Below are 23,495 nucleotides of genomic sequence, written 5' to 3' on the forward strand. Positions count from 1 at the left end.
CTACCTTCTGGCAGAAGGCATTAACACATTGTTTACATTCCATAAAGTTTCCCTCGTGTGAATTTTCTGATGTCCAGTAAGTCCTGACCTCCAATAGAAGGCCTTCCCACGTGCATTACATTCAAAGGGCTTCTCTCCAGTATGAATTCTCTGATGTTGACTAAGTTGTGTGCTCCGGCGAAAGGCCTTTCCACATTCTTTGCATTCATAAGGTCGGTCATCAATATGAATTCTATAATGGGAAAGGAGGTATGAGTTGCAGTTGAAAAATTTGCCGCATTTAGTACACCCAAAAGGTTTTTCTCCAGTATGAATCCTTTCATGTCGGGTAAGTTGTGTAATCTGATGGAAGGCTTTCCTGCATTCCTTACATTCATAAGGCTTCTCTCCAGTATGAATTCTCTGATGTCTAATAAGGTCTGCTCTGTGGTGGAAAGCCTTCTCACATTCATTACATTGATAAGGTCTGTCACCAGAGTGAATTTTGTAATGGGAAGTCAGGGTTGACTTGCAGGTGAAGGACTTTCCACATATAGGACATAGAAAAGCATTCTCCCTAATGTGAATTTTCTGATGGGAAGTTAGGTGTGCATGCTGTCGGAAGGCCTTCCCACAGTTTTTACATTCATAAGGCTTCTCTCGAGGGTGAATTTTCAGATGTTCAGCAAGCCCTGACCTCTGATGAAAGGCCTTTCCACATTCCTTACATTCATAAGGTCTGTTACCAATATGAAGTTTATAATGGGAAGTCAGGGTGGACTTGCTGCTGAAGGATTTCTCCCACATTTAGTACAGGCATAAGGCTTCTCTCGAGGGTGAATTTTCAGATGTTCAGCAAGCCCTGACCTCTGATGAAAGGCCTTTCCACATTCCTTACACTCATAAGGCTTTTCTCCTGTATGGATTCTCTGATGTTCAATAAGTCCTGACCTTTGATGGAAGGCCTTCCCACAAATACTACATTCATAAGGTCTGTCACCAATATGAAGTCGGTAATGGGAAGTCAGGGTGGACTTGCAGCTGAAGGATTTCCCACATTGAGTACACACATAAGGCTTTTCTCCAGTATGAATTCTCTGATGGTCCCTGAGTCCTGATCTCCGATGAAAGGCTTTCCCACACTGCTTACATTCATAAGCCTCTCTGGAAGGAATCTTCTGATGTTCACTAAGTCTTATATGTCCATAGAAGACCTTTCCATAGTCATTATATTCACAAGGTTCCTTTCCTTCACTGCTCCACTTCCTTTCTAGCCAGGCACCACATTGCAAGTCTTCTCCCAATGGGGAGACATAAGGATCACCTGTGAGAAATTTCTCATGGGATGATACTTCCATAGAAAGGCCCAATTCTGGAAACAACTGTGTGGTTTCAGGCCTAGTTTCAAAATCTGAAAGAAATTAAAAATATAAATATTCCCTGATTCCCACATAATTCACCTTATCTTCTCTTTTCTCCATCCAGAAAAACCACTGTCAAACTTTAAAACGTGGAACAGATGATACTGCAGTTTTCACCTTGCTCCTCAAAACAACCTGGTGACAGTAGACAGGTCAGTCATTCAGTTTTCCAAATGAGAAAACTGAGGCTTAGAGTAATTTAATGTTTCCCTTAAGTACACATTTGGATAGGTGTCCAGGTGTCAAAGCCAGGACCTGAACCAAGACCTTTGGATTCCAAGTCCAGCTTTCCACTTCTCCATGATGGTGCCCAAGATACAAGTAAACTTGTATCATGCTGTTTCACTGTCAAGAACAGTCCTGGGACCAGATAGAGAAATCTACAGGAAGTCCACCATCAGCTCAACACAAAGCACAAATATCTGAACCCCTAGGGCTGTCTTGAATCAGATAAGGAGCCACATAATGGCAAAGAGAACAGCAATTATCTAGTCCAACCTTCTCATGCTGTAGGTGAGGAAACAGCCCCAAAGAGGTTCTGTGACTTCTAGGACTGGGTGCTGGAGGAATCCTGGCCCTGCTATTTGTTATTGTGTGACCCTGGGCAAGTTACTTAACCATTCTGGTTAACATCTGGCTGATGAGACAGATTGCAGAGCCCAGGCAGTAATTTCTGAAAGATTACGGAGAACAGAGTAGCACAGGCCTGGACAAGGACAAATGTGTTCATTTTTTACCAAAAAGGAAAGGAAGAAAAGAAGAAAGGAAGAAAAGGAAGAAAGGAAGGAAGGAAGGAAGGAAGGAAGGAAGGAAGGAAGGAAGGAAGGAAGGAAGGAAGGAAGGAAGGAAGGAAGGAAGGAAGGAAAGAAGGAAGGAAGGAAGGAAGAAAAAAAGAAGAAAGGAAGAAAGGAAGAAATCTGCATTCTATAAGCCAGGAGCTTGACTGTTTCCTACAAAGTTTATGGAATCTGCTGTTAAAGGGAGGGCTAAGGAAAAGGGGGCAGAGCTAATTTCCAGCAATCCTAGTACTATGAAGACTGAGCACCTATGACAGGACTCCATCACCTGATGAAAGAACACTCCCCCCAACCTTCCTTTCCTTTCTGCTATGGTTACTAGGCTCAGAAGTCAGGTGAAGGCCTTAGATCTAGTTAATCCAGGTCTGGATAAAGTCTCTCAAGCCAGTTGAGGAAGACAGAACCACTGCAGAATCCACTTTTAGACATCAGATATCACCAACCAAATCAAAGTTTCTTAACAAAAGTGACATGACAGAAAGTTTCTTAATAGAAATACTAAAAACATGAGGAAGAACAAATGGTCAAGAACATTAAGGGGAAGCAGGCAGATGGGAAATGAGGAAAAGGACTTAGATGTCTATAAATCAAATAACCTACAAAGCAAATTTTACCAGAATTATCTGGTATTTGCTAAGAGCTAAGAAAAGATATCAATCAACAGAAAACATAATCTGAATGAGAATATAGGATATAGGGTTAGACAAATCCAAGACCATGCCAAAATGGGCAAGAAAATTATTAGTCAATAAGATTTGTTATAAAATTATATAGTCATATTATAATCAATTAGATATATCCACATCTCACATTGTATGTTACAGGAAGTTGTCAAAGGGTCATTACACAAATTATAAGAGAATAGAAGGTACATGGTAAAATTTTAAAACAAAAATTATACATGTAGTGTAACTAGTAAGAAGGGAATTCTTATACAGTTATTGATCTTTATAGAATTAAAGGTGTTTTTTTCCCCATTAGGAAAAAAAAACCAAGAACCCCCCAGAAGAAAAGGGACATATTCAGGGAAAGAAAAAATCATAATAATTATTTCTGCTAAAAATCTGGCATTCAAAACCTACAAGAAACTGACAGTTTTAAATTCCACCTGCAAAAAAGTTGAATGGTCAAAAAAGCCAACTAGTAGCACCTTAAAACCTGTCTAAATTCTTTAATAATCAAAGAAACATATTTTCAGTTAACTGAGACACTACTTCCTATCCACTTATTTGGCAAAGGGAGTTTTACTTTTTTTTAAAGGGGTAAAACTGACTCTTGGTGGAAATTTGGAGAAACAGGTGTGCTAAGCCCTCCTCCCTCCTGCCCTCCCTGTTCTGTAGAGGATGATGCCCTCTTCCCAGTCCCTCAGGCTCACAATCTAGGAGTCATCCTGCACTCCTCCCCATCTCTCATCCTGCACCAAGCTGTTGCCAAAGCCTGCAATTTCACCTTGGCAATGCCTTTTGTAGATTCCACCTTTGCACCATCTCCCCAGTAAGACGTCTCCTCTCTGACACTGCCCCCACCCTGGCACAGCCTTTAAAGACCTCACTCTTAGACAATTACAATCTCCACCGGGGGTGCCTGCCTGCCTCTACCTCCAGTCTCTCCCCACTTTAGTCCACCACCCAATCAACTACCAGAGATTTTCCTAAAGCACAAGTCTGATCACATCACTCCCACTACTCAGTAAACTCCAGGGACTCCCTCTTGCCTCCAGGAGCAAATACAAAATCTGTTTGGCATCAAAGTCCTTCATAACCCGGCCTCTTCCCAACTTCTGGTCTTGTTACACTTCACTCCCCAACACATCCTCTTCAATCCAGTGCCCCCGGCCTCCTGGCTGTCCCACAAACAAGACCCTCCATCTCTCAGCTCTGGGCACTCTCTGGCCATCCCTCTTGCCTGGACGCTCTCTCTCCCCTGCTCTGAGCACTGCTCTCCCCGGCTTCCTTTAAGTCCCAACTAAAACCTCGCTTTCTACCGGAAGCCTTTCCCACTCCTCTTAATTCCAGTGCTTTCCCTCTCTCAACAATATCCTATTTATCCGGTACACAGCTTGCTTTACGTACATTTGTTTGCATGTTGTGGCTCCCCTCCATTAGACTGTAAGCTACTTGAGGGCAGGGACTGCCTAATGCTTCTTTTTGTATCCCCAGCACTTAAGGTGGGGTAGGCACTTAATAAATGTTTACTGATTGATTGAATGAATGAGTGCCACCTTTTTGCAAAGTATCATAGCAACATTCAGGCAGCACTACAGAAATGTGCATAACCAGACCCTTTCATGCAGTGATCCTTCTAACAAGATTATGTCAAAAGGATATTACAGAAAGAAAACAACTTTTACTACAAAAATATTCATAGCAGCTTTAATTGAAATAGGAAAAGGCTGAAAACAACCCACGCATCCTGGGGTTTGATTACGGTTGAACATATAACAAACAGCACATGCAAGATTTATTGGTCACTTCTGTCATTTAAGAACAAAATGAAATAAGGAAGACCTGTTGTAACAGGAAGAAAGCAGACTCCGAAGGTGTACCCTGTCTATAACTAGATAAAAACCTGCTTCCCCCAGGATGATCCTAAGAAATACACGGAAGAAAGAGCTCACCTGAGAATGTGGAAGAAAAAAGACAACTTAAGTTTTTGTTTTGTTAGTGTGCATATTAAAAAGAAAGGGGATGGTAAGCTGTGGAAAGGAGACGACTTCTATACACTGGAGACAAGACAGGCAATTTATTACATTAAAATGAAACATTTCGGCAAAACAGAACACTCCAACATAATTAAAAGTAAATGCTGATAGCATGTATGTATGCACATGCCAACCTCACACCTGAAATCTATGAAGTGGGCATGTGATTTTTTCAGTGCGGGATTTCACTCTATGTCAGGGTTTGGTTTTGTTTTGTTTTTTGGTGAGGCAATCGAAGTTAAGTGACTTGCCCAGGGTCACACAGCTAGTAAGTGTCACGTGTCTGAGGCCACATTTGAACTCAGGTCCTCTCGACTCCAAGGCCAGAGATCTATCTGCCGCACCACCTAGCTGCCCCTAATGCCAGAGGTTTTGAATCTTTTTTGGGTCAGGAACCCCTATGGCAGTCTGAAGAAGCCTATAGACCCAGACTCCTCCTCAGGATGATAACGGTTTTGAATGCATAAAGTAAAACGCAGAGGATTACAAAGCAAACCAACTGCAAGGAAATAAACTACAGTTATCAAATTATTAAAAGCACAAGTTCCGTGACCCCAGGGGAAGAACCCATGCAGATTACAACCTGTCTACAATTCTGTGTTAGAGAGCTGCCTGAGGAGCACCGGGGCTAAGGCGCATGCCCGTGCTCCCCCCAGCTAGCAGGATATCAGGCTGAGACAGGCTAGGAGGAATCACTAAAAATGTACAAAGGTAGCTCCCCAGCCACAGAGGACAAATGATGAAAGAAGAAGAGCAATTGTCCAAAGAAGAAACACAAATTTTAAGGGTCTCTTTACAAAAATATTCTGCCTCACTATTACTCAAGGAGGTGCAAAATCAAACAATGCTAGGGCACCATCTCAAATCATTCCGACTGCACCCCTGTCCCCAAAAAGATGAAAAGGACCGCAGCTCGACTGCCGGGGTGATGGGGGACAGGCAGCGCGATCGTACACAGCCAGGCTTCTGGGTAGCCCCGCCTCACGTACGCAGAACATCACAAACATAATCACATGCTCGGAACCACTAACCTTGTTTGAAAGTGTTAGCAAAAACTGTGACCGCAAAGCTGCAAAAACTGTACCCCAACATCACCGTCTAAGAATAAGGAAATGGTAGGGGCAGCGAGGTGGTGCAGTGGATAGAGCACCAGTCCTAAAGCCAGGAGGACCTGAGTTCAAATCTGGCCTCAGACCAAACATTTGATACTTACTAGCTGTGTGACCCTGGGCAAGTCACTTAACTCCAATTGCCTAAAAAATAAAAAAATTAAATTAAAAAATAAAAAGAATAAGGAAATGGTGACTAAATATAATGCATTCGCTTTGCAGTGCATTCAGGCCGCAGGAAGGAGCGCCAGGGTACCGCATCAGACATAGAGGGTAAGCCTTCGAGTAGGGAAGAGCTGGATTCAAATTTGGCCTCTGACACCTGGTAGGGGCGTGGCCATCGACAAGTCAGAAAAAGTGGCCAATCTGCACCAGTGGAGTGAGTTCCCATGAAGTGAGTTCCCTATATAGATGACAAGACAAGTCTGGAGTATATGAGAAAAGTGAAATGGAATGCCACAGTGCCATTAAGGCACAGGGAATAAAGGTATCTGCAAAGACCTTTAAAGAATCATGCAGAGCAAAAGCGGCAGAACCAGATGAACAGAACACACCCGGACTGACCATAAAGCAGAAAGGGGCCGGGCAGGAACGGACAAAGAAAGAATCCTGGTGGACTCCAGCACTGAAGTTAATGCACAAACATAAATAAGCTAGCGGCAAGCTTCAGAAGCAGGGCCAAGGTTTAGCGCTTTAGCTCTTGGTCAGTCACCGTCAGCTCGCATCCAAACAAACCCCAGCCACAGACAGCCCTTCCAGCATGGCCCCTGCCCCTCCACGCATGCACGCACATCACGTCATATCGAGAAGGACCCTGGGACCCCTCGGGCTCTCCCTTCACCGCGCCCCCCAGGACATCCCGGGATCCCATGTCTGGCACGCTCTCTCCCTCCAAGGGTCAGCTCCTGTAGCGCCCACACTAAGTCCTCCCTGCTCCCCTCCGTGCCCTGTGTTCATCACGGCTATCTGTGTAGCTCTGTCTCCCAATGGACTGTACCTTTCCCGAGGGCAGGAACTAGAGTCTGTTTTGTATCTGCATCCCCATGCTTGTGGCAGGGCCTGGCACAGAACAGATGCTTAATAAGGGCTCAGAGATCATCTGATCACTAACAAAGTCATTTTAAAAATGAGATAATGAAGGAACGGCCAAGGGAGGTAAAGAAGGCTGACGGCCACAGAGGATAAGGTGACCTCCAAAGAGGTCCAAAGCAATCCCTACTCCCTGTGAGACTGGAGGGATGGTGAATTCAATCAAATCACAGGCATTTCTTAAGCGCTTACCTTGTGCCAGGAACCGTGCTAAGCGCTAGGATGCACACACAGAGAAGGAGACATTGCTGCCCTGGGAGCTCCCAGGCGACAGGGGCACAGAGAACAGGCTCCCTGGAAGGAACCAGAAAACAAACACAGCAGAAAAGGGACGGGGGAAGTGTAGCGGGGAAGGCTGCCTGGGGGAGGTGACCCTCGGGCTGAGCCTTGAAGGGAGCCCGGGTTTGCCAGAGCAGAGGTGAGGACGAAGGGCATCCCAGGCAAGAGGGGCAGCTAATGAAAAGGCTTGGAGTGGCCCATGGAATATCATGCGAAGGGAAAGAGGGCAGGCTGTCTAAAACACAGGGTGCATAATGGTAACTGGCCTGGAAAGGAAGCCTGGAGCCCTGCAGGGCAGGGTTCCCGATGCCCAGCACTAGAGAGCCACACAAAGTTCTTGAGCAGGCAGTGAAATGTGGCCAGCCCTGTCCCGGAGGTCCTCCGTGTGGAGATGGCGGCCCACGGGTGGCTGAGGGGTAGTGAAGCTCTAGCCCAGCCCCGCCCTCAGCCCTGCTCTGTGGGTCTGGGGGAGCTTGCAGCAGAACTCCCTGCCCAATGGTTTAAAAGCACCGCCCCCAGAATGACCAGCTGGGATGTTGTCTGCAAGGTCCAACCTACCTGGCTTTCCCTCACTCACCTGGGCAGCTGACTTCGGGGGCCTCTCCCTCAGGCACCCAAGGGACTTCCACTCGCTCCAGCTGGTCAATCACACCTGGTCTGGAGGCTGTGAGTCCTGCTCAATGGAAATGGGAAAGTGCCGGCTTCAGAGAGACACCCCACTAGAATCCCTATCCCTCCTCTCTTTGGGGACAAACGGATACACTAGAGCCCAGAGGGCAGGACAATGGACCATGAAGGACATGAGCCTGCATCCCTAGGAAGTAAGGGTCCATCTGAGCCAAGACAGAAAAGTCATTCACGAGACCCAAGGGGTGGCAAGGTTTCACGTCTGCGGGCAGCTGTCCTGGGACTTTGGGGGAGAATCTGTGAGCTGAGCAAACAGAGACCGGAGGAGGTCCAGCCTCTGGGACGATGCAACCGCCCACTGCTGCCGCAGCAAGCCTTTCCCTGGGCTCCACGGAGCTTCTACAGGTGCACTCGCAAGCGGGACATGGCGGCTGATGGCTCCAGTCCCTACTTCTAGGGAAGGGGGTCGTGTTTGAGGCTGGGGGATTCTCAACTTTGGGCGAAAGGGGACTGGGTGTCTGCACAAAGTTAGGTACCAAGGTGGCGAGAACCCAGGATGGGGGAGGGCCACTGGGATGCCCAGGGAGGGGCCAGAGCAGGATTTGGATCGGGCCTGTGAGAGGCAGCTGCCCTGCCAGCCCAGGCGAGACAGAGAAACCCAATCTCAAAAACAAAAGCAGTCACAAGGACCCCATCACGTAGTAAAGGAAGTGAAACCCTCCAAAAGGCAGCTTCTGCATCCCTGGGGAGCCGTCCTTACCCAGCCAGACCAGGTTCCTGTAGTTCTCCAGCATCACGTCCCTGTATGTACAGCGCCTTCTGGGCAGGGTGCAGGCGTCCCCACTCCTCCAGGGTGAAGTCCACAGCCACGTCCTTGAACGTCACGGATGCCTGAAACAGCAGATACACTTGTAGGTACCATCTGAGAACTATGTGGCCCATGGCCTGGGAGGAAAGAAGATCAGAGGAACGATGGGACGCAGCTCACGAGGTTCAGTGTCTTCCAGGCCAGGTATTCAGAGAGAGCCTACTGTGTGCCTCAGTCTGCACTAGATTTAGAAGCACGGCAGCCAAGAGGAAGAGCGGCTGCACTGACAACCCGCGTCGTCCGTGACCACAGCGCAGCATTCTAATATTCAGTCACAGTGTCACAGAGGGAGGGGCAGGAGGGCCAGTGGGGCCAAAGTGAAGGTATGCACCACGTCCCCTGGGTACTTCTCTTCCTGGCAGGACAAAGACCTTCATGAAACCAGAGGGAGCTGACTCCGGCGGCTCTGGCAGCCCGCTCCAGCTGCCTCCAGAGCACGACTAAACCCGCCTCTGCCGCCTCAGGCCCTGTTCTGCCAACGGGACCAGATCCCACCCCTTCCCCCATGCTGGCCTTCCAAAGCTCGCAAACAGCCAGCCTCCCTCCCCAGCCTCGTTACGTAGACGCGCCTTTCTTTCAGCCACGCTCAGTGTTTGGCCACCATCTTAGGAAGGGGTGAGGAGTGGGGGGTGTCTCTCTATTCCAGGAAGTGGAGGCCACGGCAGGAATCTGGGAGGGCCTCAGTGAGACCCTGGAAAACGGCAACACCCAGAAGTGCTGCAGGGGGCCTTGGGTCCTGGCTCAGGCCGAAAACTGGAGAGACGAATAAACACAAAGTACCCTGACCGGTATCAAGAAGTACTGTGTACCTGGACAGCCCCCGAAAGAAGCAGTTACAAATACATAGCAACCACAGCTGACGACTCAAAGGAAAACAGTGTGGATTTTCTGAAAGGATTCCCGCTGCTGCTGCTGAGTCGTGTCCCACCCTCCCTGGCCCCAGCTCAGCAGAGATGCTGGAGAGGTTTGCCACTTCCTCCTCCAGCTCATTTTACAGATGAGGAAACTGAGGTAGGCAGGGTGAAGTGACCTGCCCAGAGTCACCCAGCTAGTAAATGTGAGGCTGGATTTGAACTCAGGAATGCCCCGACCTGCAGGGCCAGTATACGTGGGGGGTCGAGGAGGACCCTGGCTGAAGGGAATGGGTGAAAAGGAGGAGTGAGACCAAAAGGATGGTAGGCAAGGTCTAATTTTATTTTTGAGCATTACAAGCTTATATAGGGCAAAAGCGGGGAGGGGCAAAAGGGGAAAATGGGCCTCCGGGACTTTCCAGGGGCGGTGTGGCAATCTTGCGGTTAGCCCTGACAGGAACACGTTATGGTACGGTTTGTCCCGGAACAAGCTGCTTGGGGTGTGGTAATCTCACGGGGTTAGGGGCCCACTACCAGGTGCTGGCCTCCAGCATGTCCCCCTTTTTTATTTAAAATAGCAGGTGAGAGGCCTGTCTTAGGCTATGAAGTCGGCCTCCATGTTCAAAGCGCATTAGTGGCAGTGGTCCCTGTCTTAGGCTAAGCGAGGGGACCCCACGACGTAACCCATCATGGCCTCACTCTATTCCCGTCATGGGGAAACAACTGCAGCCGCGCTTTTTTTTGAAACATGGGACCTCAATATTCCCGTCATGGGCTCTCTCACAGCTGCCAGATCACTTTTTATCCTTAATATTTCTCCACCACCGCGAGCAGCGAGATTCCGGATGCACGAGCTTCGAGAACTGGAGACCCTCTTCCATGGTATCAGTAGGATCTTCTGACGAAGCAAGTTGGTGGTAATGGATATTGACGGTGTTTTTAAGAGAAGCCTCAATCTGCGTCTTAATGAAAGAGGTTAGTCTGGTAAAGGCCCAAGGTCCAAAAGAAAAAGTAGGAGGAGACCAATTAAAGGTCCAAGAAGAGGGAGGAGGTATGGGAGGACTCCATTCAAGCCACTCCAGAGGGGATTTTCAAAAAGTTTTTGCGTCTTTCAATCAGATCCTCTTGCAGTTTTTTGATTTTATCCCGCACTATCCCAGATTTATTTGCATAGAAGCAACATTTTTCTTGTAGGGCTAAGCAAATTCCCCCTTGTTCTGCCGTGAGTAAATCTAGGCCCCTCCTATTCTGAAGAACGACTCCCGCCAGGGAGTCAATTTGGTCTTGAAGGTCATTTATCGTCCCCGAGAGGGTTTGCACATCATTAAGAAATTGATGGGATAGTTTTGTATATGAATCAACAGCAACTCCTATGCCGGCAGAGCCGGTAGCGAGTGCCCCTGTAATCCCAAGGCCAACAAGGAGGGGGATAAATGCAACAGCCCTCTTGGGTCTTCCAGTAATATAATCAAAACTGGGCAGTGGGACAGGCTCATCTCCCGGAATGATGTCGATATCAGGGAGGATTGAAATTTGTGTGCAGAGTCCTGTCCAATTCTGGGGGAGGCAGAGTAGGCCATATTTCCCCCACAGGCGAAAAGTTGTCCCGGCAGGGGACAGAGAGGTTCCTGTGAGGTATAGTTTTTGACTTCAGAGCAATTAGCAAAGGTAGCAAAACCAACATCAATATCAGCAGTGGAATTCTGAAATGGGGCTTGGATACAAGGAGAGGGGCGGAGACCAACAGGTTGTACCTTAAAAGGTGGACTAAGTGTGCAATTTGTGGATGTGGAGCCATTTTTGGACATCAAAGCTATGGGCATAGGTGTGCCAAGGGCCATACACAGCCAGCAATCGGCAGCCAAATCAGGGTTAGAGTAATTAAGGGCCTTAAGTGTTGCTTCAAGGATTTCTGAAGTTTGGACATCTAGGTCCGTTCCCCGGGGTTTGGGCAGTGCAAGTGGATGGTAATGGATGGGGGGATACATACTCTTAATTATTTCATTTATTCGTTCCCTAACCTCATGTTCCCTAATTTGGTCTGTAGGGCCACCCCCATCAGAGATATGGACAGGTGCATGAAGGGGCCAACAGACATTTTTTCCAATATTTTCTTTACGACAGGAAGCCTGAGCATACTTATTGGTACTTCCACGTAGGCCTTGGCTAGTTATATGCGCCCAGTCCCCTCCTGTGCCACCATATTCTCTTTCCTGTATTGTAGTAAGATAGACTGTTCCTGAGCTGCCACTGCACTGCTGGGTAGAACTATAGCATGTGGAGTGCAAGGCCTCAAGGTAGTTGCAATCACTGGGGCAAGGCCCGGGCTGGCCACCATTCGGAGGGATAACTCGGGGCTTCCTTACGCATTCCCACTTGGGTTTGGAGACGCCCGTGATAGAATGACGGTAGGCGAGGTAGGCTGTCTTTTCCCCGCAGTCCACTTCTTGCGTGTAGGTGGCGGGACGGACAGTGAACGTGCCCCCGCCCAGTCACAAGGGCTTCCAAAGAGGGCACGGCTGAGCGCTACTGGGTCAGGAGATTGAAAACCACCGTGGCTCCCACGGAACAGGAGGAAAATTACGAGGATCGTCATTTTCTGTAAAACAGAGAAAGAAAACAGAGGTGTCTCAGGGGGGTGTGGTTCCCTGGACGGCATTATGAGTTTCTGGCTTGTCCATCAACCTAATCAGCCTTTCAGGCAACCATCTAGCATTTTGGCACTTTGAGTCATAAATACAAGCATGGCCTTTGCCCCAGATTAACACAGGATCAGGGCCCTGCCATTTGCCAAGCAGGGGATCTTTCCATTTTGCCTGAGCGTAGGTTTGGGCCGTAGTGGAATGCCAAAGGCGGTCTGCGGCACTCTTTGCCGCAGTGTCCAGAGTGAGAAAATTTAAAACAAAAAGAGCGTGATTGAGCAATGTTTTGGCATTGCCAGCTCTGGGATAAAGAACTTCCCTCCCTGATTGTAATTTCAGGATCATGTTTTTCAGTGTCTGATGGGCCCTTTCCACAATTCCTTGCCCTTGAGGATTATAGGGTATACCAGTAACATGCTTAATATGCAACTGTGTACAAAAAGATCTGAAAGAAGAACTGGTATAACCAGGGCCATTATCTGTCTTAAGAATTTTGGGCTGCGGGAGGACCGCCAAGGCACTAAGGAGGTGATTAATGACATGTTTGGTGGCCTCTCCAGGTTGCAGGGTGGCAAAAATGAAGCCACTGAAGGTATCAATGGACACATGAACATATTTAAGCCGACCAAAAGGGGGATAGTGAGTGACATCCATTTGCCAAAGTTCCCCGGGGATAAGACCTCGGGGATTGATGCCATTATGAGGTTCAGGAAGGAGGGTCAGGCAACCAGGGCACTGTTTCACAATCTGTCTGGCTTGTTCCCGGGTTATAGGGAACTTGAGACGAAGCGTATGGGCATTCAGGTGATGCAGCTTGTGGGCTTGTGTGGCAGCCTCAACAGGGGAGGCAGACAGAGCAAGCAGAATGCGACGAGTTACTTGATCAACCTGATCATTCCCTTCAGAAAGAGGACCGGGGAGGTCGGAATGGGCACGAATATGACCAATGAAAAAGGGGTGATCGCGGGAGAGAATTAGAAGCTGAAGAGTGGCAAAAAGAGGAGACGCATTAGTGGAGGGACGGATATACGGGACGGTTTCCAATAGAGGGACTGACTGTGCAATATAGGAACTATCAGTATAAACATTGAGGGGGCCCGAGACAGATTCAAAAACCTTAATGACCGCTGCGAGCTCTACCAGCTGCGCGGAGGTGAAAGGGGTGTCAAAAGAGGTGACCTGTCCATCAACACTAAAGGCTGCCTTCCCTGTGGCGGAGCCATCAGTGAACGCCAAATGGGCGCTCTCTATGGGCTCCGCTTTGGTGATCCTTGGGAAGACCACGGGTGTTTTCTGAAAGAACTGAATGAGCTTATCTGAGGGATAATGATTGTCTATAGCTCCCATATAGGAAATGCAATTAACTGCCCAATCATCATCATTCTGAAGCAGCCATTGAATCTGCGAAGCAGTGTAGGGGCAAACAATATGATCTGGTTCTCGACCAAAAAGTCGAAGGGCTGCCTCTCGGCCGAGGCGCAGGAGCCCTGCCGTTAAATGCGGGTAGGAAGAAAGGATCTTTGTAGGTGTGGCTGGCATATGAATCCAGAATAACGGATGTCCCTGCCATAACAATCCAGTGGGAGAAAAAGTGGTGGAAAAAATTAAGAACCAAAGAGGTTTTTGAGGAGCGTAATAGCCAATATGTTGTTCATGAATGGCTTGCTCAATTAAGGCAAGGGCCTTACGGGCCTCCGGCGTGAGAGAGCGGGGTGAATTTGGATCGGAGTCTCCTTTAAGAATATCAAACAAGGGTCGCAGTTCCCCTGTAGTGATCTTAAGATATGGCCGAAGCCAATTCAATTCTCCCAGTAATTTTTGGAAATCATTAAGGGAGCAAAGGTGACTCACTCGTAGGCGAACCTTCTGGGAGAGAATGCGATTCGTCAAGAGTTCAAATCCCAAGAACAGCTGGGGGGGGCAGGTTTGCACTTTATCAGGGGAAATATTAAGGCCCCGATATTCCAACGCCTTAATGAGCTCCTGTGATACCTGAGTCAATTCCTCATTATTTGGTCCTGCAAGGAGGATATCGTCCATATAATGGATAATATAAAGCTTGGGATACTGCAAGCGGAAAGGATCAATTGTTTGGGCAACATATTTTTGGCACAGCGTAGGGCTATTAGCCATGCCTTGTGGCAAAACTTTCCACTGAAAGCGCGGAGAAGGGCCCACACAATTGGTAATAGGAACACTAAAAGCGAAGCGCTGACAATCGGAAGGGTGGAGGGGAATGGAAAAGAAGCAATCCTTAAGATCAATTGTAATCTTAGAAAAATCTTGCGGTATGGCTACAGGGGAGGGGAGCCCAGGTTGAAGGGCCCCCATAGGAATCATAGTTTTATTGACGGCCCGTAAATCATGTAAGAGTCGCCATTTACCTGATCTTTTTTGGATAACAAAAATGGGCGTGTTCCACGGGGATGTAGATGGTTCTATGTGACCTGCAGCTAGTTGCTCCTGCACTAAAGCAAGCGCTGCCTCCAGTTTTTTCTTGGGTAAGGGCCACTGGTCTACCCAGACGGGTAGGTCATTTCTCCACGAGATCCTATCTGCCTGGAGTGCAGGAGGACCCGTGGCCCTCACGAAAAATGGTTCTGATTATCTGGGCTCTCACAACCAAGGCCTGCTCGTCCTTTTCTCCCTTCAGCAACAATGGGGACAGTTGCCCTTGACCTTTCTTGCCTAATCCTTGCCCTGGGAGAAATCCCTGGGAGAGCATTTGACGGGTCACAACGGTATTTGGGCTGCACATAATTACCCCCATCTGTGAAAGAATGTCCCTTCCCCATAAGTTGACAGGTAAGCCGGGGATCACAAAAGGCCGAACAGTCCCTTTATTTCCTTCTTTGTCTTGCCAAGGCAGCCATTGAGAGCTCTGTAGGGTATTGTGGGATTGACCTATGCCCTGCAAGTGTGTCATGGATGGTTGAAGGGGCCACGAAGATGGCCAACTGTCTTTTGAGATAACAGTCGAGTCAGCTCCTGAATCTAATATTCCTTCAAAAAGCCTGCCTTGAATAAAAAGCGTAAGCATGGGGCGGTCTTGGGAAATGGCCTGGACCCAATAGATGTCTGAGGAACCAGGCTTGGAGTGGCCTCTAACAGTGGCGAGAGCAGGGTATGGAGTCTGTAGGGGGAGCGGGAGAGCCTGCGCAAGGCGTTGTCCCTGACGGACAGTGAGGGGCCCTTTCAGGGTTGAGGCAAGTATCTGAATTTCCCCCGTGTAATCACTATCCACAATGGAGGGGTGAATCATGAGGCCATTAATAGTAGCGGAGGCGCGACCAAGGATGAAAAAATAGAAGTCAGGGGGCGGGGGCCAAAGATGCCTGTAGGAATAATATGGACGCCACCCTCGGGGTCAATACTGAGGTGGAGGCGGCACACAAGTCCACCCCTGCGCTTCCTGCAGTGGCTCTGAAGAGTGGGATGTGGAGTGTGGACTGGCTGATCCCCGAGGCCCGAACAAAGGGGTCGACTGGGGGGCCGGGGCTGGCCCCTCCGACCGTTTCCCTGTAAAGGGTGGCCATGAACGTCTGTAGTTGAGCGGCAGGTATTTGCCCAGTGTTTCCCTTTCCTACACCGAGGGCAGAGGGTGGAGGGTTGGGAAGCCTTATTGCTGATTGGAGCGGAGGGAGTGTCAGGGGCACTAGGGCACTGTCGGGCAAAATGGCCAGGTTGACCACACCGGAAGCATGCCTTTTGGGAGTCCCCGGTTTGGAGAGCTGCCCCTATGGCCAGATGTACGGCCTGGGACATTTTGGTAGTGAAGGGATCTACATCTCTGCACATACGTATCATTTCCTCTAATGTTTTATCTCTCCACTTCCCGCGTAAGGCAGACCGACAGGCATTGTTAGCATTTTCATATGCTAAGCGTCTCACAAGCTGATCATTAGACGCTTCTTGCCCTAAGGTTCGTTCAGTTGCTTCCAAGAGCCTACTAACATACTCAGAGAAATCTTCCTGAGTTCCTTGTACGATCTTATTAAGCGGAGCAAGGGGGGATCCAGAAGTGGGCAAGGCACGCCAAGCCGCGAATGCAGCATTGGCGGTTTGCGCCAAGAGGCCTATTGGGAGGCAGCGTTGTTTGGCCTCCTCTGCGTATTTCCCTTGACCACTCAACTTCTCATAAGTCCACTTTAAAGCGGGGGAGCCAGGGGATTTTTGGTTGGCTGTAGCCATGGATTGGCAGCGGTCGAAGAAATCTGCTTTCCATGTCAAGAACTGCCCCCTTGAAAGGACTGCCTGTACTACACGAAGCCATTCTGCCGGCAAGAGATATCCTCCGCGGGACATAGATTCAAGAGCTGAGAGGGTGAACGGGGCGTTAGGACCATAGGACTTGACGGCGGCGTTAAGATCCTTAATCCCTTTGAACTGCAATCTCCTATATTCTAACCGCTGTCCTTCCTTTTTTCCAATTGCCCATTCCTCTTCTTCTATTTTTCCATCCTGTCCCTCCCCCTCTCCCTCGTCCTCTTCCCTTCTTCTCTCACTCTCTCATCTCCCCTTCACTGGCAGAAACTTCCTTGGGGTCGTTGTGTGAGGAGTCAGGCTGACGAGACCGGGTCATAACAGGGAATATCATGGGCTGTGCCTTGTTAGATTTTTATCTCTAGCACTGGCTCTGATCTTTTTCAGGGGTTTCTGATGTAACTGCGACCTATTGGGGGAAAAAATGACAGAATTCTGGAGGGAGTGTTGCAGGGAACTCAGTTCCGAAGAGAGTTGTGCATATTGCTTTTGTAGATCTAAGACTTCTCGGAGCTCCTTAACTTGAGTGGAGAGTTGACTTCTGGCGGATGTGAGGGCTGAGGAAGTGGGAATGGGGGGCAAAAGCGCAGGAGCGCAAGTCTGGGATATGTAGGGAGGGGGTAGGTACTGGGGAGTTATGGGCCAGTCCGGGTTATTATATCGGGCGGCTTCTTCCTCCAGTTCCGCCTCGTCCCCGGGATCTAGAGTATCAGGGTCAGGATCTCCTAAAGGAGGAGTTTTGTGTTTTGCAATTATAGGCAGTGTTAAAGGTTCAGTAGCCGGGACCGTTTCCACAGGGAGGGGAGGATAAAGAGGCTTTGGAGGTTCCGGCGGAATGGTAATGACCACGGAGGGGGGTCTAGGGGGACTTTTTCCCACTGATTCTAATGACTTTGTAGAGGCGGTTCGTGATAAAGGGCGCTGTAGCGATTTAACAGAAGCTGCCCGCGACAAGGGGCGTAAACAAAACTCTGCCACCGAAAGGAGTTGGCGCTTGCCTGGGTCCCCAGGGGCAGATTCCACTATGTCTCTGATGATACCCCAGTAAGAAAAAGCCGAGGGAGGGACCGCCTCTGGCCCTTCAGTTTGCAACTTTCTATTGAGGTCTCTCCCGACCTTCTGCCACTTTCCCGGATGAATATCTGGGCCGGTAACCATAAACCAAGGGCAGACCTCATCTACAAAAAGAAAGAATTTCAAAAGGTCCTTTTTCTTAACTTTAACTCCTCTCTCCTTAAGGGCATGCTTAAGGTCTTGGATAAAGACCTGCTCCTTAGAAAGGTTGGAACCCATGATTAGAATGAGGCGGACGAAAACTCAACTTACCAAAACGCAGGGGCTCTTCATGAGCAATGAGAAGGAGGGGGTCGCGACGAATCGTCTCTCAATGCTGGTCCGCCTGGCAGAAGTCCGGACCTCGAGCCCCACGTTGGGCGCCACTTGCCCCGACCTGCAGGGCCAGTATACGTGGGGGGTCGAGGAGGACCCTGGCTGAAGGGAATGGGTGAAAAGGAGGAGTGAGACCAAAAGGATGGTAGGCAAGGTCTAATTTTATTTTTGAGCGTTACAAGCTTATATAGGGCAAAAGCGGGGAGGGGCAAAAGGGGAAAATGGGCCTCCGGGACTTTCCAGGGGCGGTGTGGCGACATCTTGCGGTTAGCCCTGACAGGAACACGTTATGGTACGGTTTGTCCCGGAACAAGCTGCTTGGGGTGTGGTGTTCTCACGGGGTTAGGGGCCCACTACCAGGTGCTGGCCTCCAACACAGGAAGGCAAGTCTTCCTAACTCCAGGCCCAGGGCTCTATCTACTAGCTGCCCCTGAAGAGATTACATGAAGCATAAGACAAAAAAGGAAAGGAGGAGAGAAACAGAAGGAAGACAGACTAAAGCAGGAAGTGGTAAACTCCACAGCCAAAGTGAGAGACTCCTAGAAAATGAGGGCAGACCGAAGTTAGAGAGAAATCATGGGACAAAAGTGCAAGGCTGAACAACTGGAAGAAAATGCAAGTTACCAGATACGAAAAACAACCGGCCCAGAAAACGGGTCAAGGACAGAGAATCTGAGACTCGGTGGGCTTTCTGAACAGCACCATGGGGGAAAGCCTGGAAGAACACTACACTTCAAGGACTGTTCAGATCTGTGAACAAGCCTGACCTAACAGAACCAGAGGCCACAGGGAAGGCAGAAGAATCAGCCCTCTCCTGAAACAAACCCCAAAGCACAAAGCCTTCAGCGGGGCACAAGGAGCAGGAGAAGGGGTGGCTGGCAACGGTGAGCCACAAGGGCAGGGATGATGCCAGAGAGAGACAAGCCGAGACACAGACCTTAAACACAGAATGCCTGGTGTATACAGCACCTATTTAATGTCTGTGGACTGACCGACTTGGACTCCCTTTGGATCTGTAACAATCAAACACCACAGAACAGCACACGATCTACACATGTGCCATGGCTACTCCTGAATTCCTCTGGTCTTACAGTGGGAGGGGAAGAGAATGGGGGCAGAGAGGAGCCAGCAGCTTCTTCTCCCCTCTGGAGGCCTGGCTCCAGCATTTACTATCAGGACACTCCTAGACAAGGAACACCTCCCCTCTGATACTCGGTTTCTTCATCTATAAAATGGGAATGTTATTTTTTCAACACCAACAGGCTTCTGTGATTCCAGATTTTAAATCTTCAAGTGGGGTATAAGTATTTTCTATCATCATTAAGCATTTGTGACATCTCTCTCAGCAGCCAGCTCAGTCCAGGGCATAGGGTGGGACTGAATCCCTTGACAAAGGATGCAGAGGGGAAGGCAAGGACAGCAGGCAAGGGGGAAACACCCCCAGGAAAGGGCTGGAGGTGCTGGCTAGGCTGCTCATAACTCGTGTGACCCTGGATGAGTCCCTGCCCCATCCTAGGCCTCAGTCTTCTCCTCTGTAAAAAAGAGGGGACTGGGACAGCTAGGTGGTGCAGAGGATAGAGCACTGGTCCTTAAGTCAGGAGTACCTGAGTTCAAATCTGGCCTCAGTCCAAACATTTGACACGTACTAGCTGTGTGACCCTGGGCAAGTCACTTAACCCCAATTGCCTAAAAAAAAGAAAAACAAAAAAACAAAAAAAATAAATAAATAAAAAAGAGGGGACTGGATGCAAGATCTCCAAGGCACCACCTCGGCCTGGTTCCCGATGGGCTCAGCTTCTTGAGTCGGAGGATATGGGAAGGGAACATATTTCCAATTGGAGATCTCAGGTATTTATTTCAGAAAAAACAAAAACTACTCCTGCTTACCTAGTGAGCCACGGGAGGGAGAAGAACAAGGGCCATAGCTTTGCTCAATGCTTTTACCTCTGGGGAAACTGAGACTCCTCAGCCATCAGCCCTGGGGAGCAAAAAGCAGACATCAGAGGAATTGGCCCTGCTGTGTTCAGACCCATGGCCTGGAAATCCTAACATTCTTCCTGGTTGGAGAGAGATTAGAGGGAGCTCATGGACTAGTCCAACCACTCCATTCCATCCAACCAACACAAATGAAGCACCTACTAAGTGCCAGGCACCATCCTACTGTCCACTGAGGAATACAGGAACAGAAACAGAACATTCCCTGTCCTCCCAGAGCTTACATTCTACTGGGGGAATAGAACATGTACAGACAGGAAAAAAGGAGATACTTAGAAAATGGAAAAAGTGCTAAGAAGTGGAGGGGGGAGCACAGATTTCACAGCAGATCTGGCTGCAGAGATGAGGTCTGAAGGATGGCAAGGACCACCAGGGGCAGAGGAGGGCAATGAAAGCCTTCCAGGTGTGGGGGCTGTAGGGACACGAGAGAAGAGCATGGAAGGAGGACACGGAATGTCAAGGGCAGAAAACATCTTCCTGCTCCAGTTTGCCTGGGAGATGTAGCAGGTAAGGAGAGTCATGGGAAAGGATCTGGAAAGAAGGTTGGAGTCTGACTGTGGGGGCCCCTGATGTCAAGAGGAGGAGTCTATGTTTTGTCCTATAGGCTAGAGGGAACCCTGCAAGCTTCTGAGCAGACAACAGAGTGCTCCCACCTGGACTTTGGACCTGGGTCAGTGTGGCAGCTGCGTGGAGGATGGATTTGAGAGGGAAGAACAGGAGTTCCCAATCTTTTTTGTTTTATGGATCCCTTTGGCAATCTAAAGAAGCCTGGGGACCAGCTCTCAGAATAATATTTTAAAATTAATCAAACACATAGAATTACAAAGAAAACCAGTTATATTGAAATCCCTTATTAAATAATTTCCCCCAAAACACAGAAGTTCAAAGGGCTTTGGTTAAGAACAAGGAATGAGGAGGAAGACTGAGAGGTAGAAGGAAGGAGATAGAGAGAAGGAAAGACAAATATCGGGAAGAACAGAAGAAAAAGAAAAGAAAGGAGAAAGACGGGATGAAGGGGGACAATGATGGGGAAGAGGAGGAAGGGACTTGAAGAAGGGGAAGAAAAAGATGTTAAGAAGGGAAAAAGCATGGGGAAGATGGGAAGAGAGGGAGGAGGAACAGCATGAAAAGGCGTTTATAAGCACTTGCTATGTGCCAAGCTTTGGGCTAGGTGCAGGGAATGGACTGGGGTGGGCTCTGGCACCTCCAGCCGAGAGGACAAGCATGAGCTGGAGGGCATCCACAGAAGTGACAGGCCACTCATTCAGCCCCTTCTCTCCAGGCCAACCACTCAAGCCCAGGCCCTCGTCTCCTCCAACATCATCTGTCCCAAAGGCCTGTGAACCACTCTCCCTGGGCCGGTCTCTGCCCTCATCGACTGACTCTCCAGAAAAATGACTGAACTGGTTCTCCTGACGCTTGGGTCTGGCCCTGCTGTGCCTCCATTCAAGAGCTGCCCCAGGGGCCCCGCACATCTGTGCTGCTCCTCAGGAGAGGACCTCCCACCATTTCCTTCCCCAGGCCAGGCCTTTGCACAGGCTGCTCCTCAGGCCTGCAATGCCCTTCCCCGTCTTGGCCTCTTAGGGCCTGAGGCCCACAATGGTCAGAGCCCCATCCCAATTACCATGTGGTTATATGGTCTACACCCTGTACGTATCTGCGAACACCTGGAAGCAGCTGGGTGGCACTGAGGACAGGCTGACCCCTGCCCAGCAACAATGAGAGCCGTGCCTGAATCTAAAGCTGCCCAGCAACAGCCGGCTCTACCGATACCAAGAAAACCTTGTTATTTTAGCCAACACTCTCCATGTCCTTGAATATTGCAAGCTAAGCTCCCTGTTTTGTGACCACAGCCTTGACTTTTTGAAGTGTACCCAGCACACCTGCTTCTCCTTTGCTGTGGTTAACTGCCCACGGAGGTGCACACCCCACTCCTGGCTGAGTACCCAAGACTAGTGTATAAAGACAGGCCCCTCTTTTCTCAAACTGCTAGCATCCCTAAGGACTGGCCGGCCGCTTCTACATCAATAAAGCCCTCTTGACTAGGAGAATGTCTGCCTCCTGAATTCGTTCCCGACAACCTGATTCTGAACCTCACAAACCTCATCAGCAGGAGGCACTGAATACCAGCCTTTGGAAGGAGGGAGCTCTGAGTTCAAATCCTGACTCACTGTGTGACTTCTCTCTGCCTGAGTTGCCTCATATGCAAAGTAGGGAGAATAATAACAGCACCTCCCCTCAAGCATTGTTAGCATCATGTAGAAAACGTGTAAAGTGCAATGTGACCTTATCTATTCTCATATTATTACATGCTGCTCCGCACCTCATCTCCACCAAGTGACACCAATCTTTCCTGTTTTGTCTCTGCTCCCTCCGGGATAGTTTGGGGACCTAATTGGTTCCAAATGGCTTTAGCACTGCGTCTGGCTCCGAGGAGCCTTTACTAAATGCCTGCTGACTTGACTACTTTCTAGAATGACCAGGACGGCGACGGCAACTCCACCAACAATGCATGAGTGTGCACCCCTTTGCCGGCAGCCCCTCCAGCATCTGCCCCTCTAGGAGTAAGGAAGGGGCCACTGCCTGGGCACAAGCACAAGACGCTTCTCTGGGTGTTTGCTGACTGACTGCGGGCCTCGAGTTCAGGCCCTTTGAGGAAGGGCGTCCAGCCCGCGCAAGTGAGACAGGGTCACATGGCCGGAGGGAGGGGCAGCACCAGGGTCCAGGGGGTAAATTTTGGGCAGGTTGAAAGGAGGGAGGAGCAGAGACGTCATAAGAGAAAAGTATCAAAGCAAGAGCCAGCGGCGGCGCCTGATTGGGCCCCAGTTCCAGCCCCGCCCTCGCGCGGTCCAACGAACGCGCCAGCTGGCGGAGAGGACGGGCAGACAGGCAGGGGAGGAAGTGCGCAGGTGCAGCTGGCTCGGCCTCTCCCCGCCCCAACCCGAGTCCAGGCACAGCGGGAGGAAAGCCAAGAGGCGCAGATTCCGAGGCCGTGCCTCCTTTTGCACCGCGGCACCCGCCAGGGCCTACCTCGGTCCCAGGCGGAGTCTCCCCTTGGCCCGGGCTGACCCAGGGCCCGCATTCAAACAAGGCGCCAGGGGAACCGAGCGGCCGCAGGCAGCAGAAGACGGCCGAAACCTGGAAGCGACTGGTTTCCGGTGGCAGGCAGGTTGTTGTGGCGGAAGTGACGTCACGAGACGCAGCCTGATTGTCAGCTACGACGGGTTGCTGGGAAAAGTAGTGCGGAGGCCAGGAGAGGCTTGTGCGCATGCTCTCGAGAGCAACCCCCCCCCCCCCCCCGCCCTAGCGATCCATCCCTTTAGTCCGCCAGGAGGAAAGAGGGACACGCACCAGTGTGGAGCCACCGACGCTCGGTGCCAGCGCATTCCCCCGGTCCCATTCTCCCTTTTAGTGTTCTCTAAGTCCATCCGATGAGTTTTAAATTTTTCTCCCCCTCTCTCCCCAAGACTGCGTGTAATCTGATA

The 23,495-nt window shown here is 49.7% G+C and overlaps 1 protein-coding gene across 1 annotated transcript; it reads right to left on the bottom strand.

Annotated features, from left to right (window-relative positions):
* LOC110215329 (uncharacterized) lies at positions 1-23,185 on the bottom strand. The gene is made up of 6 exons (XM_078151851.1): positions 23,041-23,185; positions 19,903-19,993; positions 8,763-8,893; positions 7,953-8,048; positions 765-1,390; positions 1-381 (listed from the first exon to the last, which is right to left on the bottom strand). The coding sequence occupies exons 3-6, from the start codon at positions 8,794-8,796 to the stop codon at positions 1-3; spliced, it is 1,137 nt and encodes a 378-aa protein (XP_078007977.1). The 5' UTR covers positions 8,797-8,893; positions 19,903-19,993; positions 23,041-23,185.
* Positions 23,186-23,495: the final 310 nt, after the last annotated feature.

Source organism: Phascolarctos cinereus, unplaced genomic scaffold (genome assembly GCF_003287225.1).
Source record: "Phascolarctos cinereus isolate Bilbo 61053 unplaced genomic scaffold, phaCin_HiC Scaffold_4;HRSCAF=312, whole genome shotgun sequence".
NCBI lineage: Eukaryota > Metazoa > Chordata > Mammalia > Diprotodontia > Phascolarctidae > Phascolarctos > Phascolarctos cinereus.

Bases quoted from the DNA above. Each gene is read 5' to 3' on its own strand.
- LOC110215329 (XM_078151851.1), bottom strand. From the start codon at position 8,796: ATGCTGGAGAACTACAGGAACCTGGTCTGGCTGG. The intron at 8,049-8,762 runs GTAAGGACGGCT...TCCATTGAGCAG, and splicing joins CAGGAACCTGGTCTGGCTGG to GACTCACAGCCTCCAGACCA. The intron at 382-764 runs GCAAGTCCACCC...ACTGGAGAGAAG, and splicing joins GTGGGAGAAATCCTTCAGCA to CCTTATGAATGTAAGGAATG.